General features: G+C 48.4%; 1 protein-coding gene across 2 annotated transcripts in view; it reads left to right on the top strand.

Moving 5' to 3' along the window:
- Positions 1 to 1,799: 1,799 nt before the first annotated feature.
- Positions 1,800 to 18,085, top strand: part of NEURL1 (neuralized E3 ubiquitin protein ligase 1) — a 283,006-nt gene continuing 266,720 nt past the window's right edge. The window contains exon 1 of one of the 2 annotated variants that reach the window (XM_073354469.2): positions 1,800 to 2,338. In XM_073354469.2, the coding sequence (XP_073210570.1) occupies positions 2,254 to 2,338 (85 nt within the window). In that variant the 5' untranslated portion in view covers positions 1,800 to 2,253. The remainder of the gene's footprint in view (positions 2,339 to 18,085) is intronic. The other variant, XM_073354467.2, reaches the window with a different exon arrangement.

Genomic DNA, 18,085 nt, shown 5'->3' with positions numbered 1-18,085 from the left:
CTGTCCTTGGGTGTGTACACACACACACTCCCCGGAATTCACCTGTCCTAGGGTGTGTACACACACACACTCCCCGGAATTCACCTGTCCTAGGGTGTGTACACACACACACACTCCCCGGAATTCACCTGTCCTAGGGTGTGTACACACACACACTCCCCGGAATTCACCTGTCCTAGGGTGTGTACACACACACACTCCCCGGAATTCACCTGTCCTAGGGTGTGTACACACACACACACTCCCCGGAATTCACCTGTCCTAGGGTGTGTACACACACACACTCCCCGGAATTCACCTGTCCTAGGGTGTGTACACACACACACACTCCCCGGAACTCACCTGTCCTAGGGTGTGTACACACACACACTCCCCGGAATTCACCTGTCCTAGGGTGTGTACACACACACACACTCCCCGGAACTCACCTGTCCTAGGGTGTGTACACACACACACTCCCCGGAATTCACCTGTCCTAGGGTGTGTACACACACACACACTCCCCGGAATTCACCTGTCCTAGGGTGTGTACACACACACACACTCCCCGGAATTCACCTGTCCTAGGGTGTGTACACACACACACTCCCCGGAATTCACCTGTCCTAGGGTGTGTACACACACACACTCCCCGGAATTCACCTGTCCTAGGGTGTGTACACACACACACACTCCCCGGAATTCACCTGTCCTAGGGTGTGTACACACACACACTCCCCGGAATTCACCTGTCCTAGGGTGTGTACACACACACACACTCCCCGGAACTCACCTGTCCTAGGGTGTGTACACACACACACTCCCCGGAATTCACATGTCCTAGGGTGTGTACACACACACACTGCCCGGAATTCACCTGTCCTAGGGTGTGTACACACACACACACTCTCCCGGAACTCACCTGTCCTAGGGTGTGTACACACACACACACCCTGCACTCCCTGTCCTTGGGTGTGTACACACACACACTGCCCGGAATTCACCTGTCCTTGGGTGTGTACACACACACACTCCCCGGAATTCACCTGTCCTAGGGTGTGTACACACACACACACGCCCCGGAATTCACCTGTCCTAGGGTGTGTACACACACACACTCTCTCCCGGAACTCACCTGTCCTAGGGTGTGTACACACACACACTCCCCGGAATTCACCTGTCCTAGGGTGTGTACACACACACACTCCCCGGAATTCACCTGTCCTAGGGTGTGTACACACACACACACCCTGCACTCCCTGTCCTTGGGTACACATACACACTCGATCTCAACTCACCTGTCCTTGGGTGTGTGTAGACACACAGGTACACCCCCCCCCCGACCTCACCTGTCTTTGGGTGTGTACACACACACACACACACACACACACACGCACACTCTGAATTTACCCGTCCTCGGGTGTGTACACACCCACCGGCTCCCCCGGAGCAGCCCCCCCCCCCCGCGTTGGCAATGGGGCTGGTACCTGCCGGGCGGGCCGGCCCCGGGGAAGCGCCGCGGGGCGGGGGAGCGGGGCCGCAGCCCCAGCGCGCCCCAGCGGTCCAGCCCGCGCCGCTCCAGAGGTGGCACATCTGGCCGGCCCACGTGACCCTTGGTCCCTTAGCGACTTGTATGAACAGACAGCTGTCACCATAACAACGGGAGGGGGCGGCGGGGGGGCGGCGGGAGGGAGGGAGGCTGCGGCCCCCGCGGGGAGCAGGCAGGGGCTCGCCGGGGGCGCAGGAGGAGAGGCTGGGGCTGCGGCTCCGGCGCCGGGCGGGGCGGGGGGAAAGGGGGGGCCAGGCCTGCGGAAGCCAGGTGCGACCTGTGGGGCGAAGCGGGGGCGGGGGAGAGAAGCAGAGGCGCAAAGAGGGAGAAGCAGGGGAGGACTCGGAGGCTGAGCCGTAAAGGGCGGCGGGGGGATTAGAACCAGAGTCTGCTCAGGAAGATCAGAGCCCCCCCCCCCGCCCCATTGGAGCCAAGCAGGCAGCCGCTCCCTCCTCCGACCTCCCCCCCCCCCCGCAGCCCCGGGAACCAAGTAATCCCCATCGATGAGGAGGAGGAGGAGGAAGAGAAGACAAAAGGGGATTTCAGCTGTAAAGTGACAGCAAGGGAAAGGAGACGCCGCAGCCCAGGGAGAGAGAAGCTGAGGCAGAGCAGAGCGGGCAGGTCCCCCCCAGGCACCCACCCGGCGGCAGGGCCCCAGGAAGGGGGAACCCACCACGCACACACGCCCTCCAGCTGTTGGCTTGCTCTCTTCTGCCTTTGATGCCATGGGTAACAGCTTCTCCAGCATCCCTGCACTGCCCAGAGGCAACCAGAGCAGATCCCACAGGGTCCGCCACCAGCACCTGAAAGGTAGGGGTACCCCATCCTGCCTGACTGCGCCTAGGGAGGGGGCTATCTGTGGGGGCTGGCTGTGGAGCAAGAGGTTGCGTTGATTGTTAGTTTCTGTGCTACTGGTCTTTAAGCCCCCTTCCTCTTTCTTTAGTGAGTCTCACATTATGTCTTAGAGAGGCTCAGGGGGTAGGATCCCTCCCCCGCCTTGCCTGTCTCAGTGTGCACCTATTTGACAAACTCTCCCCCAGGGCATTAGTCCAGGAAGCCCAAGTGGGGTGGGGAGGGACACTTGTAGCTGAGACCATCTGGGTGCCAATGAACTTCCCAGAAGGTTAGACACTCAAGGCAATCAGCTTTCTCACCCCAATGACTAAAGGCATATCATTGATATGCCAACAATTCAGGCCCAATTTGCCATTTATATCACCATGCCCCTCCACACCTTCCCTTCATTCAGACAGGGATGGCCTTGTCGATGTCTTTTAATTCTCTATAGTGGGAATAATGAGGAAGGATGGCTTAAAGAAAGTGAGGGGCAGCATGTTCGAGACACATGCTGTCTTTGTGGTTACCCAAGAAATGTAATGGGGGGGGGGGAGGATGGACCATCACCCCATTTTGGAGAACCAAAGGATATCTGGGGCTTCTATTCCAGTTTGAGCCAGGATTATTCTTCTTCCTCAGCCCCCACCATCATGTTAAAATCTCATTTCTGAGCTACGTTTGTGTGCTCCCAGGGCCATATCCAATGGGATGACTTGCATGAGTAAGGTGGTCAGGACTGGGGGTCAGTGGCATTAATTCTTTTCTATCTTTCCCCTCATGCTACCCCCTCAGAGCGCATAAGTCAGGGCAGAATCATGAATTGGCCCCTGAGTGTCCATATTTTCATATCCCAAGGCACTGAATGAAGTCAAGGGAGTATGTCAGAGACCCACCCATACAGAATGGATGCTGGAAGGATGCGATTTCCATAGCCATTCTCTTAATCATTAAAACTTGTTGCTGCTTCCCCTCAGGCAATGTGCTAAAGAATTTGCTTTCAGTCTGTAAAATGGGGAAACTAGTGTTCACCCACCGTTCTACTGAGCTTTGAGCTCCACAGTTGAAAGGTGCTGTGGATTAATGATGATGATCATTATAGTTATTAAATAGGAGGATTTTCTGATACCTCCGTGAGAACTTAGATTCTTCCCCCACCCCCCAGTGGATAATTTGGAACAGTTGTTGCAGGAACTGAGGGCTATTGTCAAGGCTTTTTAAATGGGTTTGCTAGAAGATGTCCAAGAATGTTTACAGTCCTATGATGGACTGATGAGTCGATCAGAAATTCAGTGCAGACAATTGCTGTATTTAAAATGAGACTGGCAAGGAGAGGCCATTGAATCCGAAAGAATGACCAGTCATCCCCTACCAAGGCAAACATGAAAGCACCCACAATGCTGTAGTAGTTGATATGCAATTGTAAACTGCCAGGAAGGGTTTATCTTTAAGAGTAATGTGGTCAGCTGGAAATCTTTCTAGAGCAACCTTAAGCAGATAAGAATTTGTAAATTGTAGCCAGAAGGGACACTTGCCTTCTAATCCGTTATCATTAGCTTATCTGAGATTTCCAAGATGCTATTTATAAATCACTTGATTTGTTTCTTTCATGGCATGTTTTTATTTATTTATTTACTTATTTATTTATTTTCCATTTTAATTGGGTTGCCATCCACGCCAATGCAACAAGCAAAATTGTTCGCACTTTGTAATGTAACAGAGCAGTTAAAATCATTTTGATTTGAATAAAGAGTTAACAAGGCATTGCCATTGTTGTAAAAACCAAGCAACTGCCAGGGACAATATGTGCTTTTTTCTGTCTTTTCTGAAACAAGACAGCCTCAGGTCCTACATTTATATGCAGAATAAACAAGTCTGATCAGATCTGACAGGTTGCTGTAAAATGGTTTGGAGGCATAGCAGCAAAAAGTATGAATGTCACACTGTTTTGTTACATATCTGCTATTTAATGTTTTGGGAAACTTATTTTAATTGAAGGTACACTTCTCCCGCCCCTTCCCCCTCCACCCCCAACACTGGACTGAACATTTGAGTTTGTGAGGGACAGAAAGAGATAGCTGCTTTGGAAACCACATAGAGCTTTCAGCCACCAAATCAGCACAAAGCAGAGACAACTATATGACTGTATTGAGCTGTGCATAGTGGTTAAGAGATCTGAAGTTAGAGTTTTGAGGCCTTAAAGGTTCTGTTGTGCTTTGTAAAGATGACAGGTTTCAGAGTAACAGCCGTGTTAGTCTGTATTCGCAAAAAGAAAAGGAGTACTTGTGGCACCTTAGAGACTAACCAATTTATTTGAGCATGAGCTTTCGTGAGCTACAGCTCACTTCATCGGATGCATACCGTGGAAACTGCAGCAGACTTTATATATACACAGAGAATATGAAACAATACCTCCTCCCACCCCACTGTCCTCCTGGTAATAGCTTATCTAAAGTGATCATCAGATAAAGTCTGCTGTAGTTTCCACGGTATGCATCCGATGAAGTGAGCTGTAGCTCACGAAAGCTCATGCTCAAATAAATTGGTTAGTCTCTAAGGTGCCACAAGCACTCCTTTTCTTTTTGTAAAGATGGCATCTCCATACTCAGCGGATCTGCTCTCCACATGTGCTCAGAGTCAGATCTCCTGACTTAAGTAGTCAAAACTGACCTTTGTCTCTCTTTACTCCCATTAGCCCTCCAAACCCAACACGGCTATGAGAGAATGAGCCCTATTCTATTATTTTTTGTGGATCACCCACAGAATTGTTTGCTAAGTTTCTGGGCAGTTTCTGAGCAAACCTACTGAAGACCGACCATGAGGTTTCTACAGCTGTCATTGCGGGCTGCCCTGATGTCCCTGAGGCCTGATTTGGCCAGCAGAACCTTTGCTACTGGTGATGGTGCACTATAAGGAAAAAACTCAGCTTGAGTCTCAGATGTCAGGTTTAATTTACAGTCCAGGGCAGCTAGAATAATCATCCCTTTACTTGCAAACTGAGTGCATTTGATGTGGTGCGTTTGTCAGACTGTGCCTGCAGCCCGGTCACTTTTCAGAGCAGAACCACACTTTAAAACCGCACCTGTCCTTCCCCGTCCCTGCCGCCCCAAGAGCTGATTGTTATTCTATGGAAACCACTCTGCAAGTGTCTCTGCTTTGGAATTATGGATGCCAGGACTGTGCATCACACCAGGAGTATATTTTATTATTATTGATTAACATTTATGTCTCAGTATTGCCTAGAGACCTCAGCCAGACAGAGCCCCATTATATCAGGCGCTGAATGAATACGCATGCGAAAACATGATGGTCCCCACCCCAAAGAGCTTACAATCTATAAACCATAAACTGAGACCAGACAGTTCATTTTAGTTACATTCTCAACTTGAATTTCAATTGAACTCCCTCCTCTTCCATGTAAACTAGTGCCCTCTTCTGCATTCATAATATCACTCCTAAAATAGTTGGCAGCAGTGAGTAGGCATGTTTATAGAATCTTTCAAAGTGGGAGATGTGGTCTATTGATTAAAGCACAGGCCTGGAGTCAGGAAACTTGCATTCGGTTCCCATCTCAGCCACTGACTGGCTGAGTGACATTGAGCAAGTCACTTCATCTCTCTGTGGTATGTTTGGTCTGCTTCCTCCATCTGTAAAATAGGGATAATCATGCCTGCCTCATGGGGATGTTATGTGGCTTAATTCATTTATGTTTATCAAAGTGTTTGAGAGCATCAGGTGGAAGATGCTTTAGAAGCTCAAGGAATTATATTAGATCAGCCATAGATCTTAAAATGGGCTCTTACCTCTATGCTTGAGTCACTTTTCTTTTTCCCTTCCCTTTCCTGTGAATAATGATATGAACTTTTAAGGTACTGAGCACTTCCTTTTGAGTCAGTGGAAGATGAGGGCATCCAGAACCTGACCAGATCACCTTGCCTTGGATGTTGAGATCCCAAAACCACAGGCAGTGATAGGAGGACCATTTTCCTTTGGGCGTGGGGTGGTGGAAAGCTAGAAGTGGGCTCACTGCAGCATCCCAGCATGCTTTCCACTTGTAACCCAGCAATGGTCCATACTCTGAGGACTTCCAAGGTGAGATAATATTGCCAGTGTGCTTCCCTAATGGAGGGCAAAGGATTATGTTAATCTGGTGACAATTTGCACTTGACACGGCCAGAAGAACAACAAGAAGCTATTACTGTCCATGAGAGTCATTCTTTGCTAGTCTCTCGTATGGTTGCTATTAACTAACAAACCAGGTGTGTGTGGCTGTTTGAAAGAAAGCCGAGAGGAGAAACTCAAGCCGTATCTACTCTCATAGTTTCTGCAGATGGAACAGACCTCTTAAACAGCCGATCCATTCTTGTGCCTAATGTATGTTTATTAGTATTAGGACCAGATTAACTTGAAATGTGCCAAAAGATAGGCCTCCACTCCTTCTTGGAGGCATTTATTCCACAATCTAATACATCTCATTGGCTGCAACTTTTGCCTGATGTTCGTATTCAGTTTTCTCTTAATTTCATGCCCTTATTCCTAGTAATCACCTCCACCCCCGCCCCCATTGCTTTCCCTCCTCGCTGTTTGCACTTTTCAAATATCTGTAGACAGTTATCACATCCCTTAATTAGTTGTTTAGCCAAGCTAGACATTGAACTCTTTCTCCTCTCATTTGCAGGCTGTGCATCTTGTTGATTAGAGCTACTGTTTAGTGCCTAGATCCAAGATGGCATTAAATCCTTTTTGTTGGACAGCCTTGGCCAGCAGTTAGGGTAATGGACTATGACTCAAGGGACCTGGGTTTTATTCCCTTCTCTGCCATAGGCTCCTTGAGTGACCTTGGGCAAGTCACTTTCTCACACTATGCCTCAGTGTTCCCATCTGTAAAATGAGGCTTCTAGTTCTAAGCCACCTTTGTGGAGAGCTTTGAGATCTACAGATCAATAGCACTCTATAAATACTAAGTAGCATTCCTGTACCTCGTCATAAATCTGTTCCTCCAGTCACTGAGTCAGTTTTGCTGCTCTTCTCTGAACTCCTGACATGAGGATGGTTAGTGAGGGCTGGCACAATTTTTTGTTGTAGGTAACTGAACCTCCAGTAAGATGCATCAACTGTCTTATTGGGACATACCAATCATCCTGGTCATTTAGTATCCTGTTTCCAGCAGTGTCTAATTCCAGATGATTATTATTTATATTGCAGCAGCATCCGGAGGCACCAATCAGTATCGGAGCCCCATTGTGCTAGGTGCTGTACATACATAAAGTGTTAAAGATGTTCCCTGCCCCAAAGAGCTTAAGGTTGATATTTAGGCTATGTCTACACTACAGCTTATGTTGGCAGAATTTATGTCATTCAGGGGGGTGAATAAACCACCCCCCTGAGTGACATAAGTTACACCGACATACGTGCCAGTGTGGACAGAACTATGTTAGTTGGAGAGCTTCTCCCGTCAATATAGGTATACTCCTGGGGGAATTCTGTGCCATTGCGCATGTGCAGAAGTTATGTCCCTGCAGATTTCTTTGCTTCCCTGCAGAAAAATGGCTTTCTGATGGGGAAGCAAAAGGAAGTCACAAGAGTGGTCATGTATCCCTCCCCAGCAGTATGTTTTTGGGTGCCTAGGGCAGCTGGCAGAGAGGTAAATCACTATGGGGCAGGGGGCAGGACTGGGAAAGACCCATCTGGTGGCTCCTACCCTGTCAGGCTCAGCTGCTAGTCCCGGCTGGGCTGGGGAGGACAGGACTTCCTCTTCCCCTACATGGCATCTGGGGCAGGGTCAGACCCACCCTCAGAATTCTCCCCCGGCTGCAGGAAGCTCTGTAAACTCTCTCCCGCCCATTTCCTGCATCTATTGCACCTCAGCTGCAGGGGGAGGGATCCCTGTAGAGGGAGCTTCTCCCCCATCCACCCAATCTGCATGCATCCAGACCCCCTCATACCTAGACTCTCCCACCGAGCCTCACCTCTCTGCACTCAGAACCCCCCCGATGAGCCCCACTCCTTCTGCACCTAGACCAGCCCGATGAGCCACCTGCACCCAGATCCCCGCCTCACCGAGCCCCAACCAGCTGCACTTGGATCCCCACCCCACTGAGCCCCACTTCCCCAGCATCTGGACCCCCCACTCAGCCTCCCACACTCAGCCCCCCCGCTAAGCTCTATTCTCCCCACCCCCAGGCCTCCCCCACTGGGCCCCAAACACCTTCACCTGGACCCCCTGCAGAGTCCCATTACCATTGCACCTAGAATCCCTCAATAAGCAAGCCCCTGTGCATCCAGATCCCCCTCGCACCTGGATCCCCCACTGAGCTGCCTGCACCCAGATTGCCTCACACAGAACCCTCTCAACCCACAGCTGGATCCCCCCACATGAACCCCTTCCACACTTGGATCCTCCCTTGCTGAGCCTGCCCACCCATTCCTGGTGCACCTGGCACAGAGGGGCAGGGCCCTGGGGCATTTCTGGGGCTGGCCCAGTCCTTGTGTTATGTCAGAGCTGGGTGCAACCAAACTGCTGAGTCCATGTCCTGGGGGAGAGGGGAAGCTGGACAGTGATCTCCCACCTCTGTGCAGCCAGTGGCCTGTGCTCCCCAATGCCATGCTGGAGCCTCCACATTTATTTGACAAATAAAATGTGCAGAACTTTAAAACATTGTGCGCAGAATTTTTAATTTTTTGGCGCAGAATGCCCTCAGGAGTAATCGGTCCCGCCGCTTGCGGAGGTGGTTTTGTTATGCTGATGGAAGAGCTGTCTCCTGTTGCCTTAGAGCATCTTCACTAGATGTACTGCAGCACCATAGCTGCACCGATGCAGCTGTGCTTCTGCAGCACTGTAGGTGTAGACAAAGCCTAAGATTCTAACTCCTACAAGTAGTCCTTACTCACATGAGGAGTTCCAGTTGTTTTAGTGGGACTACTCAGGGTTTGCAAAATTATATTGCTTTACCTCTACAGAGCACTGTATGAAACATTATTTCACCCTCATGGCACCCTTGTAATGCAGGTGTTGTTCTTACTCCCATTTTACACAAGGGGATATTGAAACAGAGAAGTGCAGTGACTTGCCAAAGGTCACACAGTGATTATAACTCAGGAATTCCAAACCCTGGCTTCTAGCCACTGGAGAATGCTTCCTTTTAAAACCCTCAGAACACATCTAATTGTGCAACACTGTACTAAAGAGGTAGTAGATTTACTCCTTCTCCTGAAATGTGAAGCTTGCTAGCACTAGTTATTTTATCCTAGCTTACATAACTAGAGGCTATTCCAAGCCAGACCAGTATATGTCCATTGACATATACCTATGGCACAGAAACTTTCCTATCCCTCACAGATATTTTTATGGATCTCAGAAGAAGAGAAGAATAAATATAGTAATCTGGTGGATGTAGGTGTCTCGGTAATTGTAGGCTATTGACAAAAATGAGTATCCTGCTGTCAGCTCCATTTTCTGGGATCACTAGCTAAAACTAAATGGAAAACAAAGGACATTTGTGGCTGGTGGAAATTAGAACTAGGGCTATAGGAAGTGATCAGATACACAGAACATGCTGTGGGAAGAAGCTATGACTGGTGCCACTTTTAGAGCTAATAATTAGTTAAGAGATAATTAGTAAATCACTCCGATTTGGGGAGCCTGGATTAGAACTCTGGCCCTTCAAGTTTGCCAAACACAGGCTGCTATCTCCTGAAAACTCATTTAGTTGGTATCATTAGCCCCCCTGTATGTCCCGTTGCTAGAGGGTGATAACACACGCATGCAGACATACTCTCACTTTCTACATTATTACAGGCAGTCCTATTGGAGTTTCCAAGGGATTGTCCCCTCAGGGAGGGAGAGGCTGGGGAGGGGGACGAAGGAGTTGGGGTGGCCTCCCAACACGTGTTGGTGATAATTGAGGAAGGGAACCTCAGTCCCATACTGGCAGATGTGTCTGAATGGACAGTTGGACCCTCTCGTAATGGTAGCACCTTGGACTAGCCCTCCCATGGCTGCATAGTAGCAGAGGGGCCAGCAGGAATTGATGCTGCTCTAAGTAGAATTAACTCCAGATGAAGTTCAGTATGGAAGTCCAAGGGCCCAGTGGAGGAAAATGCAGCAGAGAGAGAGAAACTGCTGCTGGTGCTGCTCCCAACCCAAATTCTCACAGAGCCCCAACCGCACAGAGCGCATCAGAGGGGATGGAATGGAGTCACAGGAGTACTCGTAAAGGACAACTGGCCTTTGTTACCAGGCTCCAATCACCTCCCTGGGTCAGTTATAACACAGATAATTTGGCCTCTAATTAGTTTGTTAAACTTTTCCAAAATCACATGGCTTAGCCCTATTAGGTAGAAGCTGGCCTCCTTCCGGTAAAGAAAATATTTCTTTCCTTTGCAATGTTCTTGCATGGATCTCAGTGTTCTTGGCATTTTTGAATGACTTTGTCTAGCAGCTTACAGTCCCTTCATACTCTCACTGGAATGTATTGAACCTGGGAGAGGAAGATAGTGAGAGCGTGGCATTCTTCTCTTCCTCTCCCTAGATCCACCAAAACTGAGTCTTCTTTACTCACAGAAGGACGTAAATGCTCATTCTAGGCCCAGAGTCATTGGCTCAGAGACCACAGGGGGAGGCAATGCTCCTTCCCTAATCCTGGGAGCTGCTAGAGCCAGTTTGGACTTTGGGACAGGTTAGGGCAGTTCTGAGATCACCATGCAAACCCTATCCAAGCCAGTGGCCACAGGAAACCCAGATACCACAGTGACAGGAGTGGTGATAGAACCTACCCTGATGACATCCACTCTGTCAATTATCTCTTTAGAATGTCTCCACCCAGGTATATACAAGAAGGTGAGTTATCATGTTGTCATAAATATAAAGGGAAGGGTAACCACCTTTCTGTATACAGAACTATAAAATCCCTCCTGGCCAGAGGCAAAACCCTTTCTCCTGTAAAGGGTTAAGAAGCTAAGATAACCTTGCTGGCACCTGACCAAAATGACCAATGAGGAGACAAGATACTTTCAAAGCTGGATGGGGGGGAACAAAGGGTCAGTCTGTCTGTCTGTGTGACGCTTTTGCCGGGAACAGGTCAGGAATGCTCTTCAGAACTTCTGTTAAATTAGTAAGTAATCTAGCTAGAAATGCGTTAGATTTCCTTTTGTTTAAATGGCTGGTAAATAAGCTGTACTGCATGGAATATATATTCCTATTTTTGTGTCTTTTTGTAACTTAAGGTTTTGCCTAGAGGGATTCTCTATGTTTTGAATCTGATTACCCTGTAAGGTATTTTCCATCCTGATTTTACAGAGGTGATTCTTTTACCTTTTCTTTAATGAAAATTCTTCTTTTAAGATCCTGATTGCTTTTTCATTGTTCTTAAGATCCAAGGGTTTGGGTCTGAGTTCACCTATGCAAATTGGTGAGGATTTTTATCAAGTCTTCCCCAGGAAAGGGGGTGTAGGGTTTGGGGGGATATTTTGCGGGGAAGACGTCTCCAAGTGGGCTCTTTCCCTGTTCTTTGTTTAACACGCTTGGTGGTGGCAGCATAGGATTCAAGGACAAGGCAAAGTTTGTACCTTGAGGAAGTTTTTAACCTAAGCTGGTAAGAATAAGCTTAGGGGGTCTTTCATGCAGGTCCCCACATCTGTACCCTAGAGTTCAGAGTGGGGAAGGAACCTTGACACATGTCAACACTTGAGGTCACATCTGGAATGTCCTAGGTCTGTAAAAACCACCAAGTTTACTTGGGGAGCAATCTAGATTGTGATGAACTTCATAATGCTAATGTCCACCATGTTCTCTGCTTGTTGGAATCAGAACTACTTCACCGTGGCTCCTGGGCCCTATAGTTTTAACAGTTAGAGGTGAGTGACTTTTAGCTTAAGTGTGCTTTTGGAGAGGGGGATGTGAGTTCTGTCCTCACTGTGTGACCTGAGTGACCACCGTGGGCAACCATGAAATATCTAGATGGCCACAGGTTTGTCACAATATTTTGCTTCCTAGATTACTGCTCATCTTGGAAAGCTTATGATGATAGCTCCACATCTGGGGAGGTTTCACATTCAGAAGCCTGGAAGCTTTTAAATATGGCAGCTGGTGCTCTTATCTGCCACTGTAATGAGCACGAACCTGTACAGTGCTGCCAGGTTGTTTTTAATAGTGCATACTGTTTCACTTAGAATGCATCACTTCATAGAATCATAGAATCATGGAATATCAGGGTTGAAAGGTACCTCAGGAGGTCATCTAGTCCAACCCCCTGCTCAAAGCAGGACCAATCCCCAACTAAATCATCCCAGCCAGGGCTTTGTCAAGCCTGACCTTAAAGACTTCTAAGGAAGGAGATTCCACCACCTCCCTAGGTAACGCATTTCAGTGCTTCACCACCCTCCTAGTGAAAAAGTTTTTCCTAATATCCAACCTAAACCTGCCCCACTGCAACTTGAGACCATTACTCCTCGTACAGTCATCTGCTACCACTGAGAACAGTCTAGATCCATCCTCTTTGGAATCCCCTTTCCGGTAGTTGAAAGCAGCTATCAAATCCCCCCTCATTTTTCTCTTCCGCAGACTAAACAATCCCAGTTCCCTCAGCCTCTCCCCATAAGTCATGTGTTCCAGTCCTCTAATCATTTTTGTTGCCCTTCACCGGATGTTTTCCAATTTTTCCACATCCTTCTTGTGGTGTGGGGCCCAAAACTGGACACAGTACTCCAGGTGAGGCCTCACCAATGTCAAATAGAGGGGAACGATCACGTCCCTCGATCTGCTGGCAATGCCCCGACGTATACATCCCAAAATGCCATTGGCCTTCTTGGCAACAAGGGCACACTGTTGACTCATATCCAACTTCTCGTCCACTGTAACCCCTAGGTCCTTTTCTGCAGAACTGCTGCCCAGCCATTTGGTCCCTAGTCTGTAGCGGTGCATGGGATTCTTCCATCCTAAGTGCAGGACTCTGCACTTGTCCTTGTTGAACCTCATCAGATTTCTTTTGGCCCAATCCTCTAATTTGTCTAGGGCCCTCTGTATCCTATCCCTACCCTCCAGCGTATCTATCTCTTCTCCCAGTTTAGTGTTATCTGCGAACTTGCTGAGGGTGCAATCCATACCATCCTCCAGATCATTAATGAAGGTATTGAACAAAACCGGCCCGAGGACCAACCCTTGGGGCACTCCACTTGATACCGGCTGCCAACTAGACATGGAGCCATTGATCACTACCCGTTGAGCCCGACAATCTAGCCAGCTTGCTATCCACATTATAGTCCATTCATCCAGCCTATACTTCTTTAACTTGCTGGCAAGAATACTGTGGGAGACCGTGTCAAAAGCTTTGCTAAAGTCAAGGAACAACACATCCACTGCTTTCCCCTCATCCACAGAGCCAGTTATCTCATCATAGAAGGCAATTAGATTAGTCAGGCATGACTTTCCCTTAGTGAATCCATGCTGACTGTTCCTGATCACTTTCCTCTCCTCTAAGTCCTTCAGAATTGATTCCATGAGGACCTGCTCCATGATTTTTCCAGGCACTGAGGTGAGGCTGACTGGCCTGTAGTTCCCAGGATCCTCCGTCTTCCCTTTTTTAAAGATGGGCACTACATTAGCCTTTTTCCAGTTGTCCGGGACCTCCCCCGATCGGCATGAGTTTTCAAAGATAATGGCCAATGGCTCTGCAATCACATCCGCCAACTCCTTTAGCACTCTCGGATGCAGCGCATCCGGCTGCATGGACTTGTGCTCGTCCAGCTTTTCTAAATAGTCTCAAAGCACTTCTTTCTCCGGAGAGGACTGGTCACCTCCTCCCCGTGCTGTGCTGCCCAGTGCAGCAGTCTGGGAGCTGACCTTGTTCGTGAAGACAGAGGCAAAAAGAGCATTGAGTACATTAGCTTTTTCCACATCCTCTGTCACTAGATTGCCTCTCCCTCATTCAGTAAGGGGCCCACACTTTCCTTGACTTTCTTCTTGTTGCTAACATACCTGAAGAAACCCTTCTTGTTACTCTTAACATCTCTTGCTAGCTGCAACTCCAGGTGTGATTTGGCTTTCCTGATTTCACTCCTGCATGTCCGAGCAATATTTTTATACTCTTCCCTGGTCATTCGTCCAACCTTCCACTTCTTGTAAACTTCTTTTTTGTGTTTAAGATCAGCAAGGATTTCACTGTTAAGCCAAGCTGGTCGTCTGCCATATTTACTATTCTTTCTACACATCGGGGTAGTTTGTCCCTGTAACCTCAATAAGGATTCTTTAAAATACAGCCAGCTCTCCTGCACTCCTTTCCCCCTCATGTTATTCTCCCAGGGGATCCTGCCCATCTGTTCCCTGAGGTTGTCAAAGTCTGCTTTTCTGAAGTCCAGGGTCCGTATTCTGCTGCTCTCCTTTCTTCCCTGTGTCAGGATTTGTAGTGTTTGCCAAGATCCCTATAATTTCAAGACAGGCTAAACTGGAGCAAACTGGGTACCCACATATGGTTACTGGTATCCCTGAAAAACCAAATCTATTTCTGAGCTTTTTCTTTTTTTGAAGCAAAAAAGAATTTTATTTGCATAACACACTTACAAAAAATCACCAAAAAGAATAAAACAAAACTATGCAACAAAACAAAAGCAAACGCAATGTATAACACAGCAGCCTTCAGGGGAGAGAAGTGTTCAGGCTTGCCTGGGCCCAGAGCAGTGGGCTTCCTCGACACTCATGGTCTTCCACCCTCCTGAGTTACCTGGTGGCCTAGAGCGGTGGGGCTTCCTTGACACTCATGGTCTTCCACCCCCTCGAGTTACTTAGTGCCACGCCCAGTGTCATAGACTATTCCTCTCCTGAGAGTGCCCGACAAGATGGGCAAGGCTGCGGGGTGTGCAGTTTGGGGGTGGGGGGGGACGTAGACCCACATGTGATAGGACCCCTCCTAGGTGATGGTGATGATGGTATCCACAGCGACAATGGCTGGGGCTGGGGTCTCTTGCTCTTCCCCTCAATCAAAGGGTCAGACGGAGGGAACCGGATGGAGTCACTGAGCAGAGAACCTCGGACAGCGGCCACTGCTCCTCGAAGGCGTCAAGGGAGTTGGTGGACGCTGCCCAGAGGAACTCCGCCCGGATACGTGAATGTATTGAGGATCGGAAAACGGCCCTACAGTCGCAGGAAGCTTCACTGGCCAACCTCCTCTCTTTGGTTTTATAGATGGCTGTTTTAGCTAGGGCTAGGAGGAGGTTATCCAGGAGATCCCGCGACTTTGTGGGGCCACGGATGGGGAGTGTGTAAATAAAAAGGTGAGGGGAAAAGTGCAGCCAAAAGCATAATAAAATATTTGTGAGGAGCCAGAAAAGGGGCTGCAGCCTGGCACACTCTAAATATACATGTGCCAGGGTTTCCCTCACGTTGCAAAAAGGGCAAGTATCTGGGATGGGGCTGAACCGCGTCAAAAACACGCCCGTGCTTACAGCTCCGTGAAGGAGCCGCCAACTAATGTCCCCGATGGGCCTTGGGACCAAGGTGGAATACAGGCTGGCCCACCGGGGCTGCTCACCCTCCAAAGGTGGCAGGAGGTCCCACCACTTTGTATTGGGGCGGGACACCAGCGTGAGGACGTGAAGGGTGTGAAGCGTGAGTGTGTATAGATGTTTCCTTGGCGCGGTTTGAAAGCTGACCGTCTGCAGTTCGTGCAGCCGGCTCGCAGTGAAAGGGTGAGGGGTTTGTTGGGATCTACGGGGTAGGGGCCCACTGAGCTAGCTGGAAGAGAGAAGGGCCCAGAATACCTGTTCCTTGATAGTGTGTGATGGAGTGTGCTCCACACACACCCTGAAGGGGTTAAAGTAGGCCAGATGGGCCAATTTACCTATTAGATTGCAAGATGGGGGATAATTAGGCTGAGAGGAGAACCTTAATTAAGGGAAGCTCGGCTGTGAAGGAAGAGGCTGAATCAAGAATCAAGGAATCCTATAGAATCCTATAGAATCAAGGAGCTAGTAGCAGAAAGGGGGCTCCTGGTATGCTCCCTGGAATGAGGGAAAGAAAGGGATTTGAACCCAAGAGGGAGGGTTTGTCTAGCAGACCCAGGAGACAGGGGTTTAGCTAGAAGGGTGGTAAATGTGAGCTTGGGATGGGCAAGGTAGGAAGGATTATGCTAGTACAGACATTGGCTGCTGGAGATAGGGCCCTTGGACTGGAACCTAGAGTAGAGGCAGGCCTGGGTTCCCCTACTAATCACTGAGTGAGTGACACAATCTGGGTAGTCAACTTGAAGACTGTCAGAGTCCGTTTGCGCTAGCCACTGAGGGAGTGGCCTTGCCAGGGCAGTGGAGTTAAGGACTGTCTGGAATGTGTAGAAGTCTGTGATAGCACCCTGGAAGGGAGAACTCTTGTGACTTGGCTGGAGGGCTAAACCATGAAGATGAGGCCTGGCGACTCCTGAGGAGCAAGAGAGAGGCTGCAGAGTGAGACAATGGACTGAGGAACTGCAAGAAAGAGGGCGTTGGGCCTAAAGAGCTCATTCCTAGAGCAGCCAGAAGGAGGTACCCCCTCGTGGTGAGTGGAGGCCCCCATGACATAGTGCCTTTCCAAACATGGTGGTTCTAAGATTAATTTTATCCCAACATTGTCTAGGTATTCAGCTCTGTGCTCTAAACTGAAGAAACCCATAGCATGTAATGGGATTTTCTTTGAAAGGTAGAAGTTCTAAAGAACTTAGGCCCAGATCCTCAAAGGTGTTTAGGCACCTAATGATGTTTTCAACAAGAGGTAGGTGCCTAAATCTCTGCAGCAGTCCAGCCATGTTTTGGACCGCCCTCAGCCCAGTTTGTTTTCTAGATCTAGTCTTACTATGTTGAATTAAATCCCACCGCTGCAAGGTATAATAATTACTATAAAGCTTCATCTACTGGCCATGCCCAAGTGTTTCTAACCAATAGAAACACAGCAACCCACGGACTCTAGTTTAGCCCAGGTGTATATATTGTGAGTTAATTAACCTCGTAGTTACTAGCTTAAAATAGACCACTGTGCTAAGCATGTCTTGAGCAATTCTTACAGTCACACTTTCCTGAGTGATAGGGCTCAGAATGAGCAAAGTAAAGACTTCAAGGTCACCCACATGTTCGGAGTAGTAGTCTTCCCAAGTGTGAACCTGTTTTGGTTTCTAATAATATGGATCACTAATGAATTTCTTGCTTATTTCAATCACTTCTGCTCTCCCCTGCTTTAAAGTTATGAGCCACTGTATGCATTCCAATAAAGAGACCTAACCAATCCTGTATTTCCAGAAGATATAACTTCTGCCCAAAAATAAATAAAATAGTCTGGTCATCGTTCTTGGTACTTATATAGTGCTTTATGTTGTCAAAGTGTGTCACAAGCATAAGTAATGTCCTGTGGGGTGAGTATTGTTAGGGGAGGAAGGTTGATCTAGTGGTTAAAGCACAGGGCTATAAGTCAGGAGACCTGGGCTCTATTTCCGGCATTGCTGCAGACTGACCTTTGGCAGGTTGCTTCACCTCTCTGTGACTGTTTTGCTGTCTGTGGAATGGGGATAGTAATTGTTATATGTCACGGTGGCCTGGGAGACTAAAGTCACTGACATTCTCCAACGTCCTCCAATGGCAGGTGCAACCCAAATACAAAGTATTCTCTTCATCGGTATATTTTCCTATAGCTGCTGAACTTGTGTGTAACTAGCACCTATAAATCTGATTGACGAATGCTTTTTTTTTTTTTAAGCTCACCCATAGGTG

This window comes from Lepidochelys kempii, chromosome 7 (assembly GCF_965140285.1).
Source record: "Lepidochelys kempii isolate rLepKem1 chromosome 7, rLepKem1.hap1, whole genome shotgun sequence".
Taxonomy (NCBI): Eukaryota; Metazoa; Chordata; order Testudines; family Cheloniidae; genus Lepidochelys; species Lepidochelys kempii.
This window is presented reverse-complemented; position numbering and strand designations above follow the sequence as displayed.